Source organism: Pavona decussata, unplaced genomic scaffold (assembly GCF_977016875.1).
Source record: "Pavona decussata unplaced genomic scaffold, jaPavDecu1.1 SCAFFOLD_214, whole genome shotgun sequence".
Taxonomy (NCBI): Eukaryota; Metazoa; Cnidaria; class Anthozoa; order Scleractinia; family Agariciidae; genus Pavona; species Pavona decussata.
Window position 1 is genome coordinate 3,484,854 of NW_028145619.1, and position 23,104 is coordinate 3,507,957.

A 23,104-nucleotide genomic window follows, 5' to 3' on the forward strand; every position below is an offset into this window, starting at 1 on the left:
CCAGGTTTCACTTCATTGTACTGAACAAGGACACTATCAATATTAAAATTGTGACGCTGAAATAGGTTATATAGGAACTTCCTCTGACTATAAAGGGAAGTGTTGGCTCCCTTTAAAGATTTATAGTTCCGCATAACCATTGTCCAGTCTTCCAAAGGAGGACAGCGTAAACTACCAATCTCCCAGATATTTTTCACTTGCATCAAACTTTCCACATTGCGTGGGATTTGTAACAAGTTAAGCCATTCTTGAGGTGAAGGATAAGCCGACCCATATCTCTCAAACATCACCAAAGTTGGAGGATCGGTTATTGAGCGGGTTGTGCTGCTTGCTTGAAGCTGAAGCGATGATGGACCAGGCTGTGGACGAGATGGCTCAGGAGCAGGCTGAACGAAAGTTGAATGTGAAGGCAGAACAAATGATGAAGGAGTGTTAACATAATGTTGAATGAAAGGCTGCACGAACGATGGAGGGGGAAAAGGTTGTATGGAAACAGGGTAAGAACAAGGCTGGAGTTAGGATGGTTGATGGGCAGGCTGGAGAAAAGGTGGAACACGCACAGACTGAGAAGAGGTTGGTCCAGGAGCAGGGTGGACAGAAGGCAGACCAGGAGCAGGCTGGATAGAAGGCGGAAGAGAAGGATGCTGGAAAAAAGATGGAGCAGGAGCAGGCTGGACGGAAGGCGGAAGAGAAGGATGCTGGACAAGAGATGGACCAGGAGCAGGCTGGACAGAAGGCGGAAGAGAAGGATGCTGGACAAAAGATGGACCAGAAGCAGGCCGGACGGAAGGCGGACCAGAAGTAGGCTGGACAGAAGGCGAACCAGAAGCAGGCTGGACAGAAGGCGTACCAGAAGCAGGCTGGACAGAAGGCCGATGAGGAGCAGGCTGGACAGAAGATAGAAGAGGAGGAGGCTGGACGGAAGATACACCAGGAGCAGGCTGGACGGAAGATACACCAGGAGCAGGCTGGTCGGAAGAAAAGTCTGATGGACAAAAGATGACCAGGAGCAGGCTTGACAGAAGGTGACCCAGAAGCAGGCTGGAGGGAAGGCGTACCAGGAGCAGGCTGGAGGGAAGGCGGACCAGGAGCAGGCTGGACAGAAGGGTGATGACTGGCAGACAGATTACTCGAAGGCAATGTAGAACAGACCTGGCTTGTAAGTGCAGAGATATCTGTAGCATTTTGTGATGTGCAGCTTGGTACAGTTGTGCTGGTGGTACTTAATGTAGCTGAAACTGGGTTAGCAGTGCTGGTTACAGGTACTGGCGTGGCCATCATAGAGACAAAAACAGATGACCAGTAGGCAATCTGCCGAGCGGCGTGTAAAGCTGAGCTGGATTGGGATTCACCTGAAGCTGATGCATTAAGGGAAACCAGACGAGTGGAAATCTCTCGCACAGCATTTACAATGGGGAGATTTGGTATGGAGTCAACATGTGGCTGTGATGACTGAAAAGACAGGGAGTGAAGCTGACTCGCTATTTTTTCAGCATCACAGATAATTCCGGGAGCTGGTGGTAAGTCATCTTTGGAAAGGATCTCTTTTATTCTGGGGATCTCCCTCAGACTTGTAAGATTTGAAGAAAACTCAGGTTCCTGTAAGGAGTAATAATACATGTAGACTTAAGTTCAGTAGAATTTCATATTTCAATTCATAAATGACGCTCTATCACATTCAGGCAGGTTTGATGTGAAATTTCTTAAATATTTGTTTGTTTACTTCACCACCACACATGTTACGAAAAAAATAAGAGTCCAAAAAATATATACTGGTAATTGAGAGAAAGTGGTGAGGAAGCCTTAGGAGGAACCATAGGGGTCTTGGAATAAGGCTTCCTCATTACAGAGTTGTTACATAAAAAAAAATACATTATAGTTGAAATGAATAGACAAGAAAAGAACGGTGAATAAACATTTGAAAAAATAGCATGCAAGGTAAAAATTAGAGATACAGAGATAACCTTAAGGGAGAGTGTGGACCCAGATTAAAAAATATCCGGATACGTGTGGACGGGGTCTAAAACGACGCATAATTCAACACAACATAACGTTTAATTTACAGTAAAGCATAAATCACCAAATTCGAAACACAACCACAACATAAACACAATGGTTGACAATTAGTCATACCAGCACAGTTGAGCCAATCATTAGGAACACAAGCGGCGATCAACAACGCTATTCAAATATACATCAACATTTCGATTCCGATAATTTTGGTGTGGCGTGATGATGACGTTTAATAGTATATTTGGAACTGACGAGGGCAAGTCCTAACATTATCTTCTCTTTCAATGTTGGTATCCTGATTGACCACGGGGCGTTGCTGTTTCCTCTCCTGCTGTGGGACTATGATGCCCAATATCAGGGACACGTCAATCAAGTGAATAAGTCTATCGGAACAGTAATAGGTCCTGTTACTTTAGCGAGCTGTCTTTTGCCATTCCTGTTATCACTTCTTCTTCTGAACTGGAACTAACAAGATAACAAAAAGATAATTCAATAGGTTAACTCCACATAGATTAGCAGCAGCGGTTCTATTTTGATTTTAGCTGATCTTTATCACAGTTTATTATTTTATCTTAATCATCATCCTTCTCCTCGTCCTGGTTATCATCATCATTATAATTACATATAACATATATTTCTGAATGGAATCCCATGACAAACGGTGATATACATGTATTGACGAAAGTACCCACAGAAGCGTCCTCAGTGGTACAAGCATACCTCGAGACAGATCTTTTTGTCTGCAAATACCGATGTTTTGAGCTCCAAGTCAGATTCATCGGAGCTAAAGGAATAACAAAGACGTCAGATATCAGCGTCAAATATCAACAACTTCAAATAGCAGCAACAAGGTCTTACATGTAAATACGTGATGCATTTAAAAACGCAACGAGTTGAAAATGTAGCCATTTATCAATACCTTTCAAGGATTTCCCTTTTTAGATTCTTCTGTGCTGTTCTTTTTGAGTCACTAGCTGAAATAAAGAGAAAAATTATCAATTTTATTAATATATGACAGTGATATAGCTGTTGAGTAAATGTTTAAGCTATAAGTCATTGATAAACCATATCTGCATGGATAATACAGTTCAACATGCAAATAACCTCGTTGAAATAAACGCTGATTCGTCCAACTCATGGTCAGGTTCACCAGAACTGAAAATAGTTGAGTAAATGTTAACGCAAAGACCAAAAAAACGTTCTACCAAATCAACTATGACCTGAAAAAGACCTTTTCTTTTACCTCAAGGAACAAACATCGTCTAAGAAACAAACGCAACACTTTTAACGTAAGGGGACTGGTTTGATGTGGATTCTGTTCGAATTCTATGAAATTGCGTCCATTCTATCCTCATGAGCAACTGCCACCAATGATTTCGGGTAAATTCTCCAATGAAACATACAAATTGACTCGATTGTAGCAACTTTCATATAATACGACGACGGAATTTAAAAATCAGTACCCCAACTTTTTCAATTTTTAATCAATTTGTATCCTTATAGTTAACGCTAATAATTTTGGAATAGTGCTTTACAGGCCCGCAAATGATCCCCGGACCGGAAACGATTCCCAAATTGGACCGCAAATGATCCCCGGACGGGAAATGATCCCCAAATTGGACCGCAAATGAACCCCGACCGGATTTGGTCGCCTCATCAATAATTATAGACTGGAATGGACTCGGGAATTGGGACATTGTATTTAAACTTTATATACTTCATTTTTTTTCTTATAACGCAACAATCATTTTATTTAAACGCTTTGCATGCAAATTTTACCAGTTTAAAAATTACAAAAATTAAAAATTAGTGCAAGAAAAAAAATCAATTGTCCTATAAACTGGAACATACATGTATATGTTTTAACTTGTACGATTACAACGCCGAAAAAAGGTACGAATTGTACGAAAATCCTATTTTTTTTTTAAAAAAAAGGGCTAAAAGTACGAAATGAATCTTAACAGTACAACCGAAAGGCTGTTAACTAGAACAAATATTAAATAAGTCCATTGAAATTGTTTTTGTTTTTGTTATTTTTTCGATACATCTGTGAAACCCAAGATCAAATGAGAACAAGAGGAGACGAGAATTTAAATACTCTATGCAAACACAACAAAAATTAAGAAGCGGGTCATTGATGACTTTAGCAAGTTTTTTTTTTAAAAAAGAAGACTGAAATTGAATTGCCTGTTTAATGATGGTTAGACCTTAAATTGGTGAAAGCGCTTGCGATGGCCGTCAAATCTCGCCCGCTATCGTCGCCTTTTGTTCTTAATCGGATCTTAGTCTTAAAGTGCCCGTGTGTTAATTTTATTTATTTTCTCATCTTAATTTACGCGTTTCATTTAAATCGAATTTTTTTTCTCAGAACTTCTTTGCGGTATGTGTTGATTCATATACAAATAAAAATTTAAAAAAAATATAATAATACAACAACAACAACAACAATTTATTTGGTATTCCCACATGAGTACATGGTATTACCTAAAAATACAAGACGGTTTCTCATTAAATTAATTAGTTTTAAACATGGAGTAAAACTTCAATTTCTTGTTTTGTTTCATCAATTTTAATTGATGTTGAGTCAATTCTTTATTAAGCGTTAGTCTGACCTGAGAGATAAAAGTGTTGTTCTCATCTAAATTTAATGGGTTTAGGTTTGCTTTTTTACAGAGGTCATTAACTTTTTGCATAAGGCTCATCTGGTTTTTGTCTGCCATATGTGCTGATATGTTTAAGCATTGTTTGGCAATACTGTTTTCTGGTTGGTTTTCTAAATGTTTCCAAAATTTGATAACATTTAGGTCGGTTAGTTCTTTCAGTGGCAATCGACCGAGTTGATTTCTACAGGCTACGTTTGGGCATTGTTTGTTTACACCTAGAACTTGTTTACAAAAATAGATATGTGTTTTTTCAATAATATCTTTTTCCCACGAGTTATAATCATCTTTATCATAAATGCTCTAAACCTCAGAACCATATAGGAGAATTGGGAGATATAAGGAATTAAATATTTTGTTAACAACATCAATTGGCAATTTTAGAAAATCAAGGTGGCGACGAGTTGCAAAAATTGATCTTCTGGTTTTCTCCTTAAGGAGCATTTTGTTTTCCTTAAAACTGCCATTTGTTGAAAATCTTACCCCGAGATAAGTGTAGCTATTGACAATATCAATTTTATCTTCATTCATGTAAAAAAGATGTTTATCAAGAGTCGATTTTCTGCATTTCTTTTGGAAAATGATAGCTTTTGTTTTCTTTGTGTTTATGTTCATCATCCAGTCGTGACAAAATTGAGAGACTGTGGATAATGCATTTTGTAGACCAGCAGCTGAGTGAGAGATAAGTATTAGGTCATCTGCATATAATAAACAACTTAGAGGAGAACCATTTGGTAATAATATAGCCCGGGATCTGTGTCTTGTTTATCAAGAAGGAAAGGAATTTCATTTAGATAAAGATTGAAAAGCATAGGAGAAAGAATGCAGCCTTGTCGAACACCATTTCCATAATCAAAATATCCGCTTCTTTGGTGGCCATGTTTGATGGAACATTTTGTTTTGGAATAAAGAGTTTTAATCAGGTCATACAATTTTCCTCCAATTTTGTATTTGAGTAGTTTGTAGAGTAAACCATCGTGCCATATTGAATCAAAAGCCTTTTTAAAATCTACAAAACATGTGTATAGCTTGCCTTTGGTGGTATGAGTGACGTAATTATCAATTAGAGTTCGTAGGGTGAAAATATGATCAGTTGTGCGATGATTTGACAGAAAGCCAATTTGTGCTGGGTGTAAAATATTTTGGTCGTGTACATAATTTTTCAGACGGTTATTGAGTACAGCGGAGAAGAGTTTTCCCAGGCAACTGCTTATGCAAATTCCCCTGTAATTTGATGGGTCTTGTTTGTCTCCTGATTTGAAAATGGGAGTGATAATACCTTCGCACCAGCTACTGGGGAAAAAACCACTGGCGAGGATGAGGTTAAAAAGTTTGCAAATTGCAGTTGTTAGGTGAGGCGCACCCGTTTTAAGCATTTCATTCCGTATTCTGTCAGGGCCAGGAGCTTTCCCAGATTTTAGTAATTTAATTGTGGTCTCAATTTCATGTAAAGAGAAAGGGTCGTCTAAATTATTGTGAGTATCTTTCTGTTGTTCTAAGGTAGATTTGTCCTTTGTGACAGATTTTTGAAATGGAGACATGGAGGAGGGATTTGGCTCTGAGTGTAAATTCTTAAAATGGTCATAAAGTTTGTCAATGGGCACTTCCAGCACATTGTGGTTATAACTTTGTTCATTTTCATTGATTGATTTCAAGTAACTCCAAAATTCTTGACTTCCTTTGTGCCTTACTAGGTTATCGATTTTTGAGTTAAGTAGTTGAGTTTTCTTAAATTTAATGAGTTTTTTAAAACTCTTACGGGCTTTATGGTATTCTTGTCTTAGGTTTTCGTCAAAAGGGTTTCTATGTTGCTTGTTAGATAGCTTAGTTAAAGTCTTTCTCAAAAGGAAACATTCTTTGTCAAACCATTTTTTAGAGTGTTGTTTTTTGCGACCCTTCTTTGGGCAGATTAGTTAGAGGGATCGTAGAGATATTTCATTTATTAAATCAGTTAACTGTTTAGTTGCAAGATTGATTTAGGTGCAAGGGCACTTTAAGCATAACTTATCTCAGTCGTCCAAAACTGATGCCATCGTGTAAATGTGCTAATATCATTTCGAGCTAATACGACTCCCAGTCTTCCTGTAAACAATTTTCGCAAAACACACTGTCGTCGGCATAGACCTGCAGAAGACCATTTTCTCCCTCATAGACGCCTGAGGAATAGCTGTCAAACTTTTCCCCACATTTTGGGCAAATTTGATCTTCTGTAATTCTTTCTTCGCCATACTTCAATTTTAATTCCTCGACTACATCCATTCTTACTGCGTCCATTTGCTGAAGGCTATGGAAGTGGCTTTCAACTTCATGGCCCACCAAAGCAATGTCGAAATCTGCTTCTTTTTTACTGTGCTTACTTGGATAAATTATGTGCAAGCCTTCTTCTCCTAAGCTAGACACCACAGCAACCGGAATATCAAGCATGTCCACCAGGCCTAGTACGGCAATATAATTGTCTCACTCGCCGTCCATGGACATCCGTCGAAGGTACGTCTCCCATCCACCATGATTCACAAATTCTCTGAAGTGAATGCCGTCGGGAGTGGTTGGGTTACTTTTGAGAAAGCTTACCACATAAGTACGAAGTTGTGATGCTGTCTGTGGGGGCTTTCCCATACGCTTAAGTTGGTCGCTTATTGTATGAAATAAGCAGTTGCCGTCTTTCGGTGTCGGTGGCTGACGGTAACTGAGACCAGCACTGGTGACTTCTTTGTCAAGCTTACTTTTTGGCGATTCATTTTGGTTGTCATCGTCTCCAAACATCCACTGTAGGCTTTCAGGGAAATCCTGAAATCTGTTGGTTTCAGCTGTCGTAAGGTTCAGCAAATCACTTGCCATTTCATTTCATTCGCAAGTGAGAATTGTTTCCTTGTTCTCACGCCTCAAAAAAAAAAAAAAAAAAAAAAAAAAAAAAAAATCCCACGTGCACAGGTGGTCCCAGCTCAAGCTGTGAGCGATGATCATCTTGTGACGGTCTCTTGTGCAATAGCGTTACGGCGCAAGTATGGGAATGTTTTCCCATACTTGCCCCGTGACCGCTATTGCACTTTATAATCGGGCCTGGGAAATAGAAATACTGTAAAGTTCTTAGAAGCAAGGGATGTCAATTTTATTAAGAACTTTACAGTATTTCTACTTTGAAACCCGATCGTAAATATTCCCATGACAAACTGTCATATTTTCGCAGTGACAGCTATTGCACAAGTGATAATCGCTCACAGGTTGAAATTGGGCCACCTAAGCGTATGTACATGTGGGACTGTCGAAAGGGTTGCTATAAAGTAGGTTAATGCCACGACCTAGATCAAGGAGAAAACTTCAATTTCGTTTTAAAAGTTAAGTATTTTATCTAACATTTCTAAAACAGAGTTTTAAAATCGAGCGAATTCTGACACGTTAAAATCATTAGCTTTTATTTTTTGTCCAAAAATTAAATATTGCCAGGTTAATTTTGTGTTTTAGCACGGTACGTTTATCGGTTTTTATTGTTGTTATAAAAGCCTGAGGAATTTGTCTTTTCCTCATATATCCGTGAACTGGCAATGGAGTCCAGGCCATTCCTTCATTTTTGCGGTGCATTTTATTAGAATCACTTCCGGTCCGGGGATCATTTCCCGTCCGGGGATCATTTGCGGGCCGGGATCATTTGCGGGCCTGTACAGTGCGTATTCGTTTTCACCAACAGAAGATGATCATCCTCCCTTGTTTTCACTGATCGAAAGTGTTTCTTCTATGACTTTCCAAGGGTTTGTTGAACCCGTGTGACTTAAGTATCAAAAATAAAATAGTAAATAATTTCTGTAAAACAATGACATATGTGACTAAGCCGGAAAATAATGATGTCAAAAGTTAGATAATATTACACTCACTGAGCAAAAAACAAGCGGCTGCAGTAACCAGTACTTTCAGTTTACGTTCCTGTACATGTACGTCTCTGGCAAGGAAAAACCATTGTCGAACACTGGGTATCAGTGTCAAACTTTCATTTCCTAGGAGCAGGGTGTTCAGACATGTTCTTGTGCTAACTGTTTACCGACGTACATGTACGTTTCTGGCAAGGAAAAACCATTGTCGAACACTGGGTATCAGTCTCAAACTTTCATTTCCTAGGAGCAGGGTGTTCAGACATGTTCTTGTGCTAACTGTTTACCCTCGGCATGGCCAGTACCGTTACTAAAAAAACCGATCGAGCCACCTTAAGTTTGGGGAAAAGAGCTCGAGTACGGGATATTATACCTATTGTCGAACATTGCAGTAATAAAATGCTATACATACCACTTAGATATAGGGCAATCCAAAATTTCCACGACTGGTGGCCTGGTAAGGAAAATAAAAGGGAAAGCGTCAGTGGAAGACAAAAAAAAATCAACCAGAGTCTATTGATTTGTATGGATTTTCCAGGAATGATGATATTTGTTCCGCGCTTTGAAGGATGTTTTCTCTTGGACTGAATAAAAAGAGAAGTGGCCACCCCCTTCCCACCAAATCAATGATGAATACGCACACAGGCCAAAACGTGCTCTTTTCCCATCTTTGAAATTGGGGGTGGGGGGAGGGGCTTAATTTGCCTTTTAAAAAAACTAAGGCTACAGCTCCGGTTTGATTGCGCGGTCATCTAAGGGACCGGTGATTATTTATGAAAAGGGGGGGGAGGGGGGAAGAAGGGGGGTGTCAAGGTTGTTTTAGATTGGTTAGAGGGGGGGGAGCTAATTTTTTTAAACAATTAATTAGGGGGGTCATCAATTTTTAGGTTTTGCAAGGGGTCTTGTTTGTGCTTTTGCAAATGGGATTACTTTTACAAAATAAATTAATTTCAAAGATCCAGGTGGTGAAAATGGACAACCCAGTTAGAAGAATATTGTCATAAACTTCATTGCTTTGATATTTCACACTTAAATAAAAGACAAATCCAGTTTCAGTGTTTGAAAATTAACAAAATATTTGTAAAGATGATTTGAAGTGCTGACAGGCCTAACACGACTCCTGCTGGTGTCGCCCAGGGTGTCGCCCATGTTGTATACTCGACCTTTAGAGTTTGGCTCTTACGATAGGCATGTTTCAGCGCTAATTTGCATTTCAAAATAAATCTTTAAACTGCAAGTCGTCATAAAGTAAATCAAACCTACCTTTCCATTGTTAAAAACAGGATGACCAGCAACAGTGCCTATGATCATACCATCGTTCAAGATAACTGGACGTAGACAACGTTAGCGTCGCGCGTCACGCCAATTGCACTTTCTTACCAGGGATGGATACTGTTTTGCACTTTCTTAAGAGGTTGACACTTTTTTGATTTACATCCTTTTTCTTCATGAGAGATCGTTGGTTAGCATCATGGAGAATGGTTAGCATTTACATTTGGCGGAAAAATAATCGTTGTCATACTATCGTTGGTTTGTGCCCTCCCATCCCCCGATGACGGGGATGCTAGTCATAAGCGGTCTTCGGCTGGCTCTGGTTTTGCGGGCCCCTCCTCTAATTTGTTTTGGTATTTTTATTGTAAACTTAACTCGAAGTCCAACTCGAACTCGAACTCGAATCCTAACTCGATGGTTCGGGATTCCAACAAAAAAGTACTTTCCGGAAGGCACCCCTGAAGATGTCAAAGTCCGCAAGGCCAAATGAACACCGGAACCCAAAAACATTTGCCAGACCACAACAGCTACCCAAACTTTTCGCATTTTTAAGCCGCTCTTCGGTCGTACTATTGTGAAAGTTAACCCGGCATCATGTGAATCGAACTTGCTTCAGTTATTTCGTATTTAGGGAAAGAGTGACCCGAGAAAGTGTTTCTTCGAGTTAAGGTCATCATATCCGGTCATCGGTGGGCAAATATATTTTCGCGCCTGACCTGCCCCTCAAAAAAATGAGGCACACGCAATAAAAATTCTGCTTTCGCTACTTTGCATCGCGATACAGTTTCGGGATTTGCGTCTCCCCAGTTTGTTTCAAGACTGCAAAATACACACGCCTTTTAGTGTTGCACCGTTTTTAACCCTAGATATCCAAGTTACCTTTTCCTTGCGTTCAAGCCGAACTCATCTGACTTATGCCAACAAAAAGGAACATTTGCGCGCTATTAAACTAAGCATAACCTAAATGGAAAACAAAGAAAGTCGCTCATAGAATTCCACCTTTAACCCCTAAAGACGCCAATTGCTTGGCAAATCATTAGGGGCACCCAAGGGAACGGTGGGATATCTTTTCGGAAGAAGTGTAAAATCAAAGGAAACCACAGCTCATAAGTTCAGACAATAAAATACCGTTGTCTTAAAGTTTGCGCCAAATTACCATTATTGTAAAAAATCTGAACACAACGAATTGCTCCATTTTCAAGAAATATCCTTTCCATGTAAGCCAAAAATGATATAGCGAAAAACGAAACAACGACATTCCGAGACTGTTGCTTAAATGTCCTGGTCTGTCACTCTGTCCATGTATGCTAAGCACACACTCATATGACCTGAGAATACTTGTGCATAATATTTCTAAATTCAAATACTTATTCACTGTGTATAAGCTTACTAACTGTACTAGTCAACCATCAAAGTAGACGGCGCGCATATGTATTTCTCAAAGACGATACTATTCTTGATACTATTGCAATGACATACAACGGCCGCCATACGGCATACAAGACTGACATACCTCAGTAAACGGTCTTTAGCTGCGTACAGGTAGCGTCACGCGAAACGATTCTGGCGATTGCTAAAACAAAAATGTTAACATCTAAGTAAATAAATCAAGGATTTTCTAAATGTGTTAAACAGCAAAGAAGATCTGGTTGTCCAACCTCTAAGCACACAAAGAAGATAATGCACAATTACATAGAATTAACTGTTATCTAACTAGTAACTTGGTCAGAACAATAACGGAATACTCAGAATAGTAGAGCAGAAACTACACAGCTACCCGAGAAGAGAAAGCACAGGAAACTTACCTTGTTGAAATAAAATCAATTCTTTTATCAAGAAACTATATTTCCCCACTCTCTAGAACGATGTAGCCAAAAGCGTTTGCTGAGACATGACCGCGCCGGCAATAGCAACGTTTTTGACCGCTCGGCTGTCACACAGGGGTCAATAAATGTTGTGTAATATGACGCAGCGCATGCCTAGATAGACGAATTTTAAGTGACCATATCACTAGGCCGCAGACTGAGTCCATTCTTCGCGCTTCCCGCGTCTAATTTTCTGGGGGCCGGCTGGTAATCAAGTCTACCAGGGAAAACCTCACATCACAATTTACCAGCTAGGATGGGCTTTTGAGTTTAAACTAGTAAGCAAGCAATTGTTTTGATGCGGGCCTCCCAGCAAGTTCCATGCCAGAGCGCGCATAAGAATCCCAGCCAGCGCACTAAGCCCTGCGGAGCGGATATTTTGTATATCGGCCCCGCTGAGCACTCCGGAAAATTTACATGCAAAAACCATTCGTTACCAGTGCTTGCGAGCGCAAAGTAAAGTGGGCGCAAAATGAAATTGATTTCGCTTAATCGCTTTTACGCCCACATCCAGGAATGAAGCTCTGAGATTTGCGTGACACCTAAGGAATGGAATGGTACAAGAAAAGGAGGAGAAATCAGGTATCCCATGAGTCTCCGCGAAAAATTAATGACCAGAAGGTGTCAAGTATCGATGCGAAAGCGAGCACGCAGTTCGAAATCGACTGAATTTCAAGTGGCTATTTTTCCATATTCAGGATCTGAGAATGTAAGTTAAATCGTTTTGTGTATTGCTTTGGCAATTAAGTTCAAGTTTGCACTACAATTTCGCAGCTAATTTGCTTAAGAATAAAGAAAAACATACAATTGTTTGGAGTGGTATGCATGATCGACTCGCTCTCAAATGCTTGACCCAAATTTGAGCCTAGCGAGTTCAATCCTGGGTACATTAGCGTGAAATTTTGCCTGTTGCTGCTCAAATAGTATCTCCTTTGAATTTTATTCAAGGTCCCCTTAAGTCCCCATGTTTTGAAGGAATTTGTGTTCGTTGAAGTTTGCCTAAATTGGCGCCAAACATGTAAACAACTGCATAATGCTGCTTTTGAACGATCACTCGTTTTCCCGGTCGAAATGAACAGTACTTTAAGCACGATTCTGTTCGGTTCTATTCGTGTAAGGACATCAAGTGGTGACATAAATGCTTCCTTTTAAGTCGATATTCAAGCAAACGGTAAAAATTATGCATGGAAGAAGTCGAAGAAGAGTCGAGTGGCAAGCGGCCGTTCAATGTTTCTGATCGCACAAACAAGCAAAGAAGCCACTCTCGTAAGTCTTTTGGAAAACTAACGTGTCCAATGACCGTTAGAAACCGACAACAGGCTAAGTTTGACGAATTGACATAACTCTGACTGTCTAAATCTAAGCAATTCACGTAAAGCAATGGCGACGGAGAAGGCAGATCAGCGTTCACTCCGAGAAGCCCCATCGCAAATGCGAGATCGCGTATCAACATCGAGTTGATAATATGGTTGGAAGCGAGGCATTGTGGGATACCTGAATTTTCCTCCTTTGGTACAATATAGAAGGCAAGACCTCTTTTAGAGAGTTAATTATAAGGGTACACAAAGATATTTCACGCACGGTTACGAATATGTTCGAACTTGAACAGTTCGGCATGTTTCCAGCTCGCTTTTTTCAGCGTTTCTACATTTTAGTACAAACTAGAGTATAAAGGCCTACGACTACTCGTATTCCAGTGTAAAAACGTAGAAATTAACAGCCTTGAGAAGCAGTTAGAGGCTGCAAAAGCGATAAATATTCACTGGAAGTAAAAACGTTTTCTTCTAGTAGAGCCCAGTACTAATCCTCATTGTTTGTTAGTTACCAGTCTGTCACGGTAAGTATCCGCCATCTTGAAGTGGGCGTAAAAAAAATTGCAAAAATCGGGATGTTCTTAATTGTAAATAACAACAAAGTACAAAAACCATTACCAGTTCTGAGGTGACTTTTGCCCGTAGTCGTTTGAATATACAGAGCAGCCTCTTTCCAGTAAGGGTCAGATGGGTTCATGCTTGGCCATACTGTAGGAGACTTTCTGTAAGCACACAAACTGCACAAGAGCTCTCTCTTCACCTCTTGACCAAGGTCTGCCATGCAACTTGGGGGAAGCTCAAAAATGCAACACGTTCGGTGACCTGACACCTTTCATGCGAGTCACCAATCTAACCTGATAGAAAAATAACCAAGCACAAAGATATGCATCAGCGCTTTAATTGCTGGAAAGTGACCTTAGCATTTTACACAGACACAGCCAAGATTGCGTCTGCTAAAAATTGAACTTGAAGTCTTCAAGCTTTTAGAAGGGAGTACCTTTCCTGAACGTAATGGGAATAGCCGCTTTCCTCCAAAGCCCGTTGTGGTCCTCAGCGGTGATCTCGGAGAACTAGAGCCACGCTCGCCCAATTTCTTGTGACGTTTTTCAGCCTTCTTGGGAGTTGTTCCCGTTGTCACCAGCTTCCTCGTTTCGGAAGAATCCATCTATTAAAGCTCTATTCAAGCTCTACTCGGCCTTGGCGTAGCTGGTTCAGAGCGTTACAGTTCTTCCCAACGCGTGTGTGACTGACGGCTACTGTGCTATTGTTATTTACTAACCTACAGGTTAGAATAATCGGCTTCGTTCTCCGAAGGCAATGGCGTGTTGTCGGAAAAGCATGGTGCGTTGGAATTCACGCTAGTACGAAAATAGTTAACAATGGGCTTGCATAATGAGACAAACAGGCCGCCAACAAAAATAATAAGCAGGCGCCGAACATGCGACACATGTCTGAGTTGCCTTTAAAGTGTGAGCCGGTGCTTCATCCTGAACGAATGTCATCGCTTTCTTTGAGCTAAACAACTTCCTCTCTATCGGGCGCCCTGTCACCTGACGCCTTGATGTTAACGGTTTCACTTCTTTCTCAAGGATTTGGTTGATGCAGTACTCAGAAGTTAAGGTTTGGCCTGTGGGTAGTATGTGTAACTTTGTGAGCCCACGACCCGTCATGCCACCCCCTCACCATCACCTTCGCACTTTGCTTCACTTGGAAAGCTGGAGGAACATAACATTCCTGCGAGCCCCATACGATATCGTTTTTTGGATTTGGGTACTGGAAAAGATATATAGAACACTCATCTGTGAACAAAAAATTGTCCCATCCTCTGCTGTCAGCTTCGCGTATTTCTTGGCTTTCCTTTGCTTTTCGCTCAACAGAGGTATTTACTTTCGCTTGAAAGTCTTCCATCCTTTCCTAGTCGTGTATCTCAGTCCACACCGTTATGTTCGAAACTTTGATATTTTTCTGCTAAACATTCTTGGTAATCTTCCTTGTTGAATTGTTCCTTTTGTACTTCGCTTTCTTGATTGATTTTCGAGCACAATTGGTCAAACCAGACGGTCGTCCGCTTCTTGGTTTGTCTTCGAAGCACTCTCTTTTCGACCACTTGTTCACCCAACGTTCAGTCTTGTTAAAACATTTAGTGATTTCTTTGACTGAATGACCAGATGATCGTAATATGGCTGCTTGAGCTCTAGCAAAAACAATGTCTGACTTCATTTTCGTGACAGAGAAAACAAAAAGTTCAGGAAGAAAATCAGAGAATAACAACAAATTCGGGAAAGGAACAGCATACGCAAAGGGCGCGAAAAAATGGCGGGAAAACGAGCGTGTGCACATTTGGCGCGAAAATCGAAATGAAGGCATCTAGTAGACGATTAAAATTGCTATTGCCAGCTTTTTTTTTTATAAATTCTCTACTTCAATTTATTGAAAACGTTCTAACAAGCAATTGATTTGTTTAAAAAAATTAACAACTTTAAATCGGAACAAGCTTTCGTAACAACTTTAAATCGGAACAAGCTTTCGAAACATCCTTGTTGTTTTCTCTAGCCAGGTCCTAAATGAAAATCAAGAGTCATTGTCTCTTATCACGAATTTATAAACTTATTGCTTATGTGTACACTGTATGAAGGTTAAAATTATCTGCCATCAGTTACTTACTAATCAGGTGCCATTGGACAGTACATAAAAGTAAGAAAGGATAACTTCTGGACATTGACGTGCCAAATCTATTCGCGATGGTTGTCTATTTCAGAACAACATTTGACTGAGCATTTGTTAACGAGCGGAAAAGCTGAAATGTGCCAGCCGTCCCTGGGCCGAATGAAAATCGTTCTGATTTCATACATACATTGAATTCAGTTTCTTTCTACAAATCTTCATTGCCCAAATGTTTCCTGTAATTGACTCTTAAGTAGAAATGCAATTTTACAAACATCTTTTCCGCTGCGACAAGAAATAATTTCAAAACCTATTAAGATAAATCCAGGAAATTCGCAAGTCGCACGTGTTTGAAAGCAGCGTGGGCACTGGGAACAAGTAGAGATGAAGAAACACATGCTGGGACGATCGTGCTCAGATAAATCAAAATGGTAGCACGGATGCATGCTTTCATTCAGGTTTATTTATGTGTACATTTTTGTGAATGTATAATGCGTTCTGTTATATTGTCATCAGCTGAATACCCTGAGTACCAGAGATTTTTTCTCGCGTGCGACGAGGAGCTTTGTTGTTTTCGGCGGAAGGCCAAAGACACGAGTGGTGAAGCCTTTTCGCTCGGCCACTTTGAAGACTGGAAACCGGAAACCGTGCATGAAAAGCCTCTGGGACCCAGGGTATCAGCTGAACTTAATATATTTTCTTTTAAACAGGTAAAACGCCGAAAGAAGCTGGATTTCTGGTATAAAGCTGGTATGTGTTAAGCAACCCCGGCTTATCGAAGCAAGTGAGATTTGGAAGAATTCAGCCATTGACATAACTTTTATATTAATACGTGATTGTAACAAAATGCTGTTGATGTAGTTGATTAAATTATTTGATATAAGCTTGCTAAGGTATGGGTCGCATTTGGGCAAAGTTTTCAGGGAAATTGAAACCGCAACCGGAAAGCAAACTTTTGCTTTCAACTATCAGGGTCGCAGTGATGACACTTTGCATACAAACTTAAATAAATAAACCAAACACACATTTATCCACGTGTTGTCAGAAGAGAGCACCTACCTACTGTCAACATAAATGGGAACAAAATAGGTCAATACCTTATTGAGGATAGTGCATACATACCCCCTCAGCCACTGGTTAATGAAATCGTAGATGAAATCAAATTCAACAAGGAACTTTCCTCTGCGAGAGTAAAAGTCGAATGGGCTTCGGTTTGATTAAAGGTCGATGGAGAATTTCACAGAAAAGATTTGACAGTACTATAGACTTTGCAGTAAAAAACGCCATAGCTTGTGCAGTTCTGCAACACCTTTGCATACGATTGGGTGATAACTGGGAAGAAGAGGATAACGATGACGACAACCCCTGCCCTCCTTTCGTAGGGCCAAATATTATTTGTGATGCAGATAACATGAGTGAAATCCTAAAAGACTAAATTCGATAACTTTTTTATTCAATTAAGACCACTTTTACATTGTTTCTCTGTCATTTGTCGTTACTGTTTATTTGTATGATTTTCTTGAATTTTCACTCGCAACGTAAGCGGCAACACGAAAATCTAACAATATAATTTTCTGAAGAAATTTTCAATGGTTCTCAGTACAAGTGTATTTCGTAAAAGCTAAAAAATTACAATTTTATAATTCTTCAGACTACAGTCCTACAGATGGAATCGGAAGCACGCTGTGGAAACCGAAACTGAATAAACACAAGATAAAATGTTCAATTAAATGTGCAATAAAACGGTCAATAAAAGATTCAATAAAATGCTCATCATATGTTCAGATATATGTTACTGTTTCTCCAAAAAATTGCTTAGAGTGCCTACCAAGGCATTCATGGTCGCAGTTGTCGTTCTTGCATTCTGGAAAAATTAGTTACAAAAGAATCCATGTCAAAACATTGAGTTTCAAGTCCCGGCAAGGCAGATTTAAACATTTTCCTGTCCTCATCGTCCTTTTCTTCCTTTCTTTCCCTCTTCTTCGTTTTCTTCCTTGCCGATCTTGCTTGTTGTTCCAGCATCATCGCCGCATTCAACGCTTGCATTGTTACTCGTTTTCTTTGTATCACTTTCCTCCGACACACTCCCTGCTTCTTGGAGATTTTGAAGGGTAACGATGTCGCGACAGCCCAGAACTTCGTCAATTTCAACGTCATGAGCTGATTTTCTTCGATTTCCTCCAGATTTCTTGCTATTCCAGTCTTTGGCCTGCTTGTATCGATCGACAAGGGACTTCATTTTCTTCTGGTACTTGTCTTTTTTTCTTGGTACCGAATTTGTCATTCATTTTCTTGACGATGTCGTCCCACGCTTTTCGGGCTTCCCTGCTTTCAAGGCAGTCAAAATTTTCGGCCCATAATCTTTTTTTAAATTTTTTATTTTTATTTTGAAAAACACAATACTTACAATACAATATGAACACCACTTACACTTATTACAATGCTTATTTACATTACTCTACTTACGGTCACTAATAATTGCACTACTTACAGTATCCAACTCTACTAACAACACAAACTGCTAATTATACTAATAGATACAAAAAGTACCACAGTCGAACCTGTATTAAGCGGCACCCTATTAAGCGGTCACCCTCTATTAAGCGGTCAGTTGTCAAAGTCCCGAAAATTACTTCCCTTATTTACTCTAATTCTGACCTGTATTAAACGGTCACCTCTATCAAGTGGTCGCGGTCACCCTATACTAAGTCCCAGCGAGCTGTCTCTATAGTCTTGACCTGTTTTAAACGGTCACCTTGTAAAAGGAAACCACTTTAATATGGTAACAAATAGCGTGCCAGACAATTGAGTTTCTAATCAGCTGCACAATCGTGGCGTTAATGTTTTTCTAGTCCGTTTCAATACCATGCTCTCCTTTGTCATAGCATTTTATCAACGAACTTTCTTAACCAAGTAAGTGATGTATTCTGTGCAACCTGTATTAAGCGGTCAACCTGTATTAAGCGGTCATTTAGCCATTCCCCGAGGGTGACCGCTTAATACAGGTTCGACTGTATTTTCTTTTTAGCATTGCACAACGAACACACACCGACAATGGCGACGCCCAGTTAATTCTCTAACAAAAATTAAACTACTAATAAACTAATAAATGAAGATAGATATAAGATCTAAATTTATGCATTGGTCTTCCATTCTTTCCCTTGAAAAAAATAATAAAGGAAAACAAAAACTATATGAGAAGCTCCCATCTAATTTGAAAATCGCGAAGGGTTCTGTTTCTTATAGCAATTATTTTTTCAACTTGTTTTTTAACTTCAACCTTGTGCAAAAACAAACTAAATATTGGAGAGGTGTTATTTTTTCTTCATTCCCAAATAGTTAATTTCCCTAAAATTATCAAATAATTTAATAAATCGTTCCTCTGAAGTAAGCCAACCATAATATCTTTAAAAGACAAAGTTAAATATTCGCCACTCAGATCAAACCACCAGAGTATAAATACGTTCCAATAGGCTTGCACTCTAACATTTAATGAAAGCATTCTAAAATCACTCATTTCTCAATGATTTTTCTTTTTGGTACGGAAAGAGCTTGGAAGACCATTTGCCTTATAGCACACCTTTGAATAATTATTTGCATCGCTCTACACAAAAAAACGAAAACACTGACAGAAAAACATAAACACAAAGTGAATAATTTAGCTTGGAAAATAATATCGAATTTCAAATTTTCATCTTCTCTCCTGAAGGAGTGTAGCATCGTTTCTCTCTCCTTCAGCCCCACTTGCTCCAAACCGATAAATATTAACTTTAACGATTGAAAGCAATTATGGCTTCCTGTAAATGCATATATATCATTTGTCAAGGATTAACAAAGATTAACAAAGAAGGCCTTTGAGTTTATGAAATCAAGTGAAAAAACTAGATAGTGCATCTTAGAATATTGTAGACCGTCTGGACTAAAGATAGTATATTTGATAGTATAACAATAAACGCCATCAAGTCAAGATCCTGGCCGGTACGCTCCAAGGAATATAGGCGAATTGGACATCTTCTCGACTACGGATTTCATTCAGGTGTCTCTCTTTAAGCTTTTTACGCTGCTTTGACACATCGTCTGAAATGTAAAGATTTGCTTCATGGAAAGGATTCTCTTTTAATTTAGAGGCAGCATTACGCAAGATGTAATCCTTAGTAAATATACATGGACTGGCCTTGGTAGAGGAGCCCCGCTTGTAGCACTTTGCCGTTGCTTGATATTGGTGCGGTGGGCCGGCATTACTTCTATCTCCTCTAAGCCCATATGTTCTGTCAAGATCGGAGTTACCAGCGCTAAGCAGGACGAGTCCTTTTCGACACCTTCTGGAATGTTCCAGATCACAATATTATTTCTCTTAGAACGTTTTTTTTTTTCCATTTCTTCTAGTTTTTTCTCTTTAGTTCTAGTTGTACTACATCAGCTTTCTTTACCAAGGTTTCTTTTACTGTTTCCATTTCTTGGTTCATCGCTTCTAAACCTGCGGATAGTTCGCTCGTTGTAGTTTGAAGAGTTGACAGCTTCGTTAGAATAGTATCATGGCGACTTTGGCTTGAAGCTTCCAACTTATCGATTTTTTCTGCAAGACTTTTCACAAGACGACTCAGCTCTGCAACGTTTTCCGCCGAAATATTAGACTTTCCTGAGCTCAGAAAACTCATATTAACGACTTTGAAGCCATTTTAGATACTTTTCGAGCAGAGCACGGAACGGCACGTCTTACTACCTCGAAGCCATGCCCAGTCGCCCCTTTCGGCCCATAATCTTAGCAACACTGATTGTTTCTTTGTCGTTCATCCAGCGAACGTACACCCGTCTTTCCTCAGAAGAAGAATACGACGAACTTGGTCCGCTGAGTTCGACGAGCTCTGGAGACGACGATACTGAGGAATTCTTCGAAAGGATGAATTGTAATTATTATAAAATCCACGTCCGTCCATGGTAAAGAAAGAGCGCGAACTGAACCAGAACTCTCGCACTGTTTAATTTTATTGCATATTTTCTGCTTGCTGTTCGGTGACAAGTGCTGACAGTTTTCGCTGTGATTCCTATTGTTTATCCCGAGTTTTCAGAAATCTGCCTGCCCCACCCAAGATTTTCCGATTTCAAAACATTTTCCAATCTATAAAAGTTAGGGTCGCACTAGGAAAAGTGTCTCGTTGAAAGATTTTGCTCGCAAAGTAAACAAATTCTCGCAAAACTTTGCTAAGTGCGGCCTATGCCTAGGCTAAGTTTAATATGTATTGAATATATCGTTGTGATTGATTGAGAGATTCCTGATACTCTTTACATATTTATTACTGATCAATCAAGTTCTTAGATGAATTTTGTATCAGAAAAATGTAGATATGATCACTTGTGGGCAAATTGTGTATCATGTCAAATTTTCCAGGGATGATCACGCATGGAGTTGCCTGATACATAATGCTTGCATTATAACAGTCCAGGCAATATTTTAGTTCCTTTCTTGGACACATTTTGTTCAAGTCTGTGCTTGTTGATTAAGGTCATATTGAAAGCCTTGAACTGGCGTGTCTATACAAAGGCCTTGAAATGTTTGTGATGATGAAGCCTGGCTTTCTCAGTAATCGTAACAGCTTTTTTTTATTTATTTTCACCACGACATACATTTGTAAAAAATTACAGTGAATAATAGAATAGGATGTTACATAAGTTTACAGTGAATAATAATAGTAATTTAAGAAGAAGTAAGAAGTGGCGAGGAGACCTCAAGAAACCCCCGGGCTTATATTGAGAGGTCTCCTTGGAGATATGCTAGGACTGTAAGACTAGTAGAGACATATCCTTTTTGCCCTTTAAGGCTTGGTTCCCTGATTGGTGGATTACAATAGATCATTCACAGGCAAGAACATCCTGTTTGCCCTTAAGGTTAAGAGTAACAAAGGTACTGTGTATTGGCAACACACACTTGTAATATTTGCTGTCGTGTTTCCATGAAGTCAGTCTATGGCAACGCCAGTGGACGTTTGAGAGAGTGGACAAGTTGACTTCGTCTCGTTTTCCCCATATGTGTCTTGTTCTCTAATCGTTTACGACTGTTTGGCCATAATTCAGAAGAAACGGAAGAGAAAATGTTCCAATCCGCGTATGAGATAACGTTTAAAGGAACTTCGTTTTAAACAAAAGGTTTGAAAGATGCCTAGAAACCAAACAAAGCGCTTTTCTGCATTTAATAGGCCGAAACTGGGTGGAAACAGGAAGAGAAACTAAAATTCCTAATCTTTCCTAATCAAATACCATTGAAAATAATTTCCTTTGTTAATAGTTATGAAAGATGCCTCGAAACCAAACAAAGCGCTTTTTTGACATTTAATTTGCGTTTATGTAAATAGAAAGTTTGACGTTCCTGAACGAGAGGTAGCTCATACAAGTTAGTGAATTCGTTGTTGGGGGTACATTTAAAATCACAGGTAAGCGAAGACTTGTTTTGTCCCCTGAAACATTTACAATTTCATCTAAACAGCGTGCTAAGATAACTGAAATATTGCGACGGACGCTCGTACAACGCATCACAGAAGTTTCAGGGAACGGCCAGTGTGCTCCGAGCGAGTTTAAGTGTACTTCAATGAATCGGCAATTTTGAAATATTTGGTTCGGATTTCATTTCGTGAATCAGCAGTGACAAATGTTGAAAGCAGATGAATGGGATTTAAACCTGAAATTGCAAGTTATCAGATGCACCCAAGGAAGATTCCATGCCATGCGGAGCGTTTTCTTTTTTTTTCGGTAATTAATACTTCGTTGAAAGAGAATTTGAACCGTGTGGGCACTATTTAATTGAATATTCAGAAAGGAAAAGAAATTTCAATGTTAATAATGGCAACTTATTCCCCGAATTGACCAGTCGCTGTCGTTTCACTGTGAATCGCGGATGGCCTTATTTCCTTTCCAAAACGACACCATTATTATCAAAAGTATTGCCAGCTTTCTAAGCTTTGAGCGCGTTTTAAGACATTCCTTGGTGCTTGCAAGTGAAAATTTTTCAATTCGTGAATTAGAATTGCGAAAATTTAAAAGTCAAATTGCTTCTATTAAAAATGATCAATAAGGACCTCTCAGCCGAGGTTAAGTTGAATCAAGTTATTTCCGTTGAACAACGATTAATACTCCGTGACCAAGTGTAAAGAAGCAAGCGTCTCTTTGGTGAGGTAAAGTTTCCTTTTGTATAATGAAACAAAAAAATATATATATTTCAATGGTCATGTTTTTTTATCTGTCATTCACAAAAGAGAATCAATTAATGACCATAATATTAAGTTTTTAGAATGGGGCGTCAAACCGTTAGTACAGAGAAGTGACAGAGATAAAATTTATTGTGTCCAGCCGTTTCACGGTTATTTAGTTTAGCCTTGGAGGAACTCCGTAGAGAGAACAAAAACCAGTTATAAAAAAATTTTAAATTGAATCTTACATCTCACAACAAGATTGTCGTTGGC

General features: G+C 39.4%; 1 protein-coding gene and 1 long non-coding RNA gene across 2 annotated transcripts; both read right to left on the minus strand.

Annotated features, from left to right (window-relative positions):
• Positions 1–308: 308 nt before the first annotated feature.
• On the minus strand, positions 309–2,792 carry LOC146460337 (uncharacterized). Its single transcript, XM_085088334.1, has 3 exons — positions 2,734–2,792; positions 2,282–2,396; positions 309–1,599 (listed from the first exon to the last, which is right to left on the minus strand). Exons 1-3 carry the CDS (start codon positions 2,790–2,792, stop codon positions 433–435), a joined length of 1,341 nt encoding a protein of 446 aa, XP_084944460.1. The 3' UTR covers positions 309–432.
• Positions 2,793–2,978: 186 nt separating this feature from the next.
• Positions 2,979–11,703, minus strand: LOC146460338 (uncharacterized). Its single transcript, XR_014857707.1, has 3 exons — positions 11,614–11,703; positions 11,322–11,381; positions 2,979–3,168 (listed from the first exon to the last, which is right to left on the minus strand). It is a non-coding gene; the product is annotated as an uncharacterized LOC146460338 (long non-coding RNA).
• Between the last annotated feature and the right edge of the window lie 11,401 nt (positions 11,704–23,104).

Coding starts and splice junctions, on each gene's coding strand:
- LOC146460337 (XM_085088334.1), bottom strand. CDS start 2,792: ATGAATCTGACTTGGAGCTCAAAACATCGGTATTTGCAGACAAAAAGA. Junction 2,397..2,733: donor ACAAAAAGATCTGTCTCGAG/GTATGCTTGTAC, acceptor CTGTTCCGATAG/ACTTATTCACTTGATTGACG. Junction 1,600..2,281: donor ACATTGAAAGAGAAGATAAT/GTTAGGACTTGC, acceptor TACTCCTTACAG/GAACCTGAGTTTTCTTCAAA.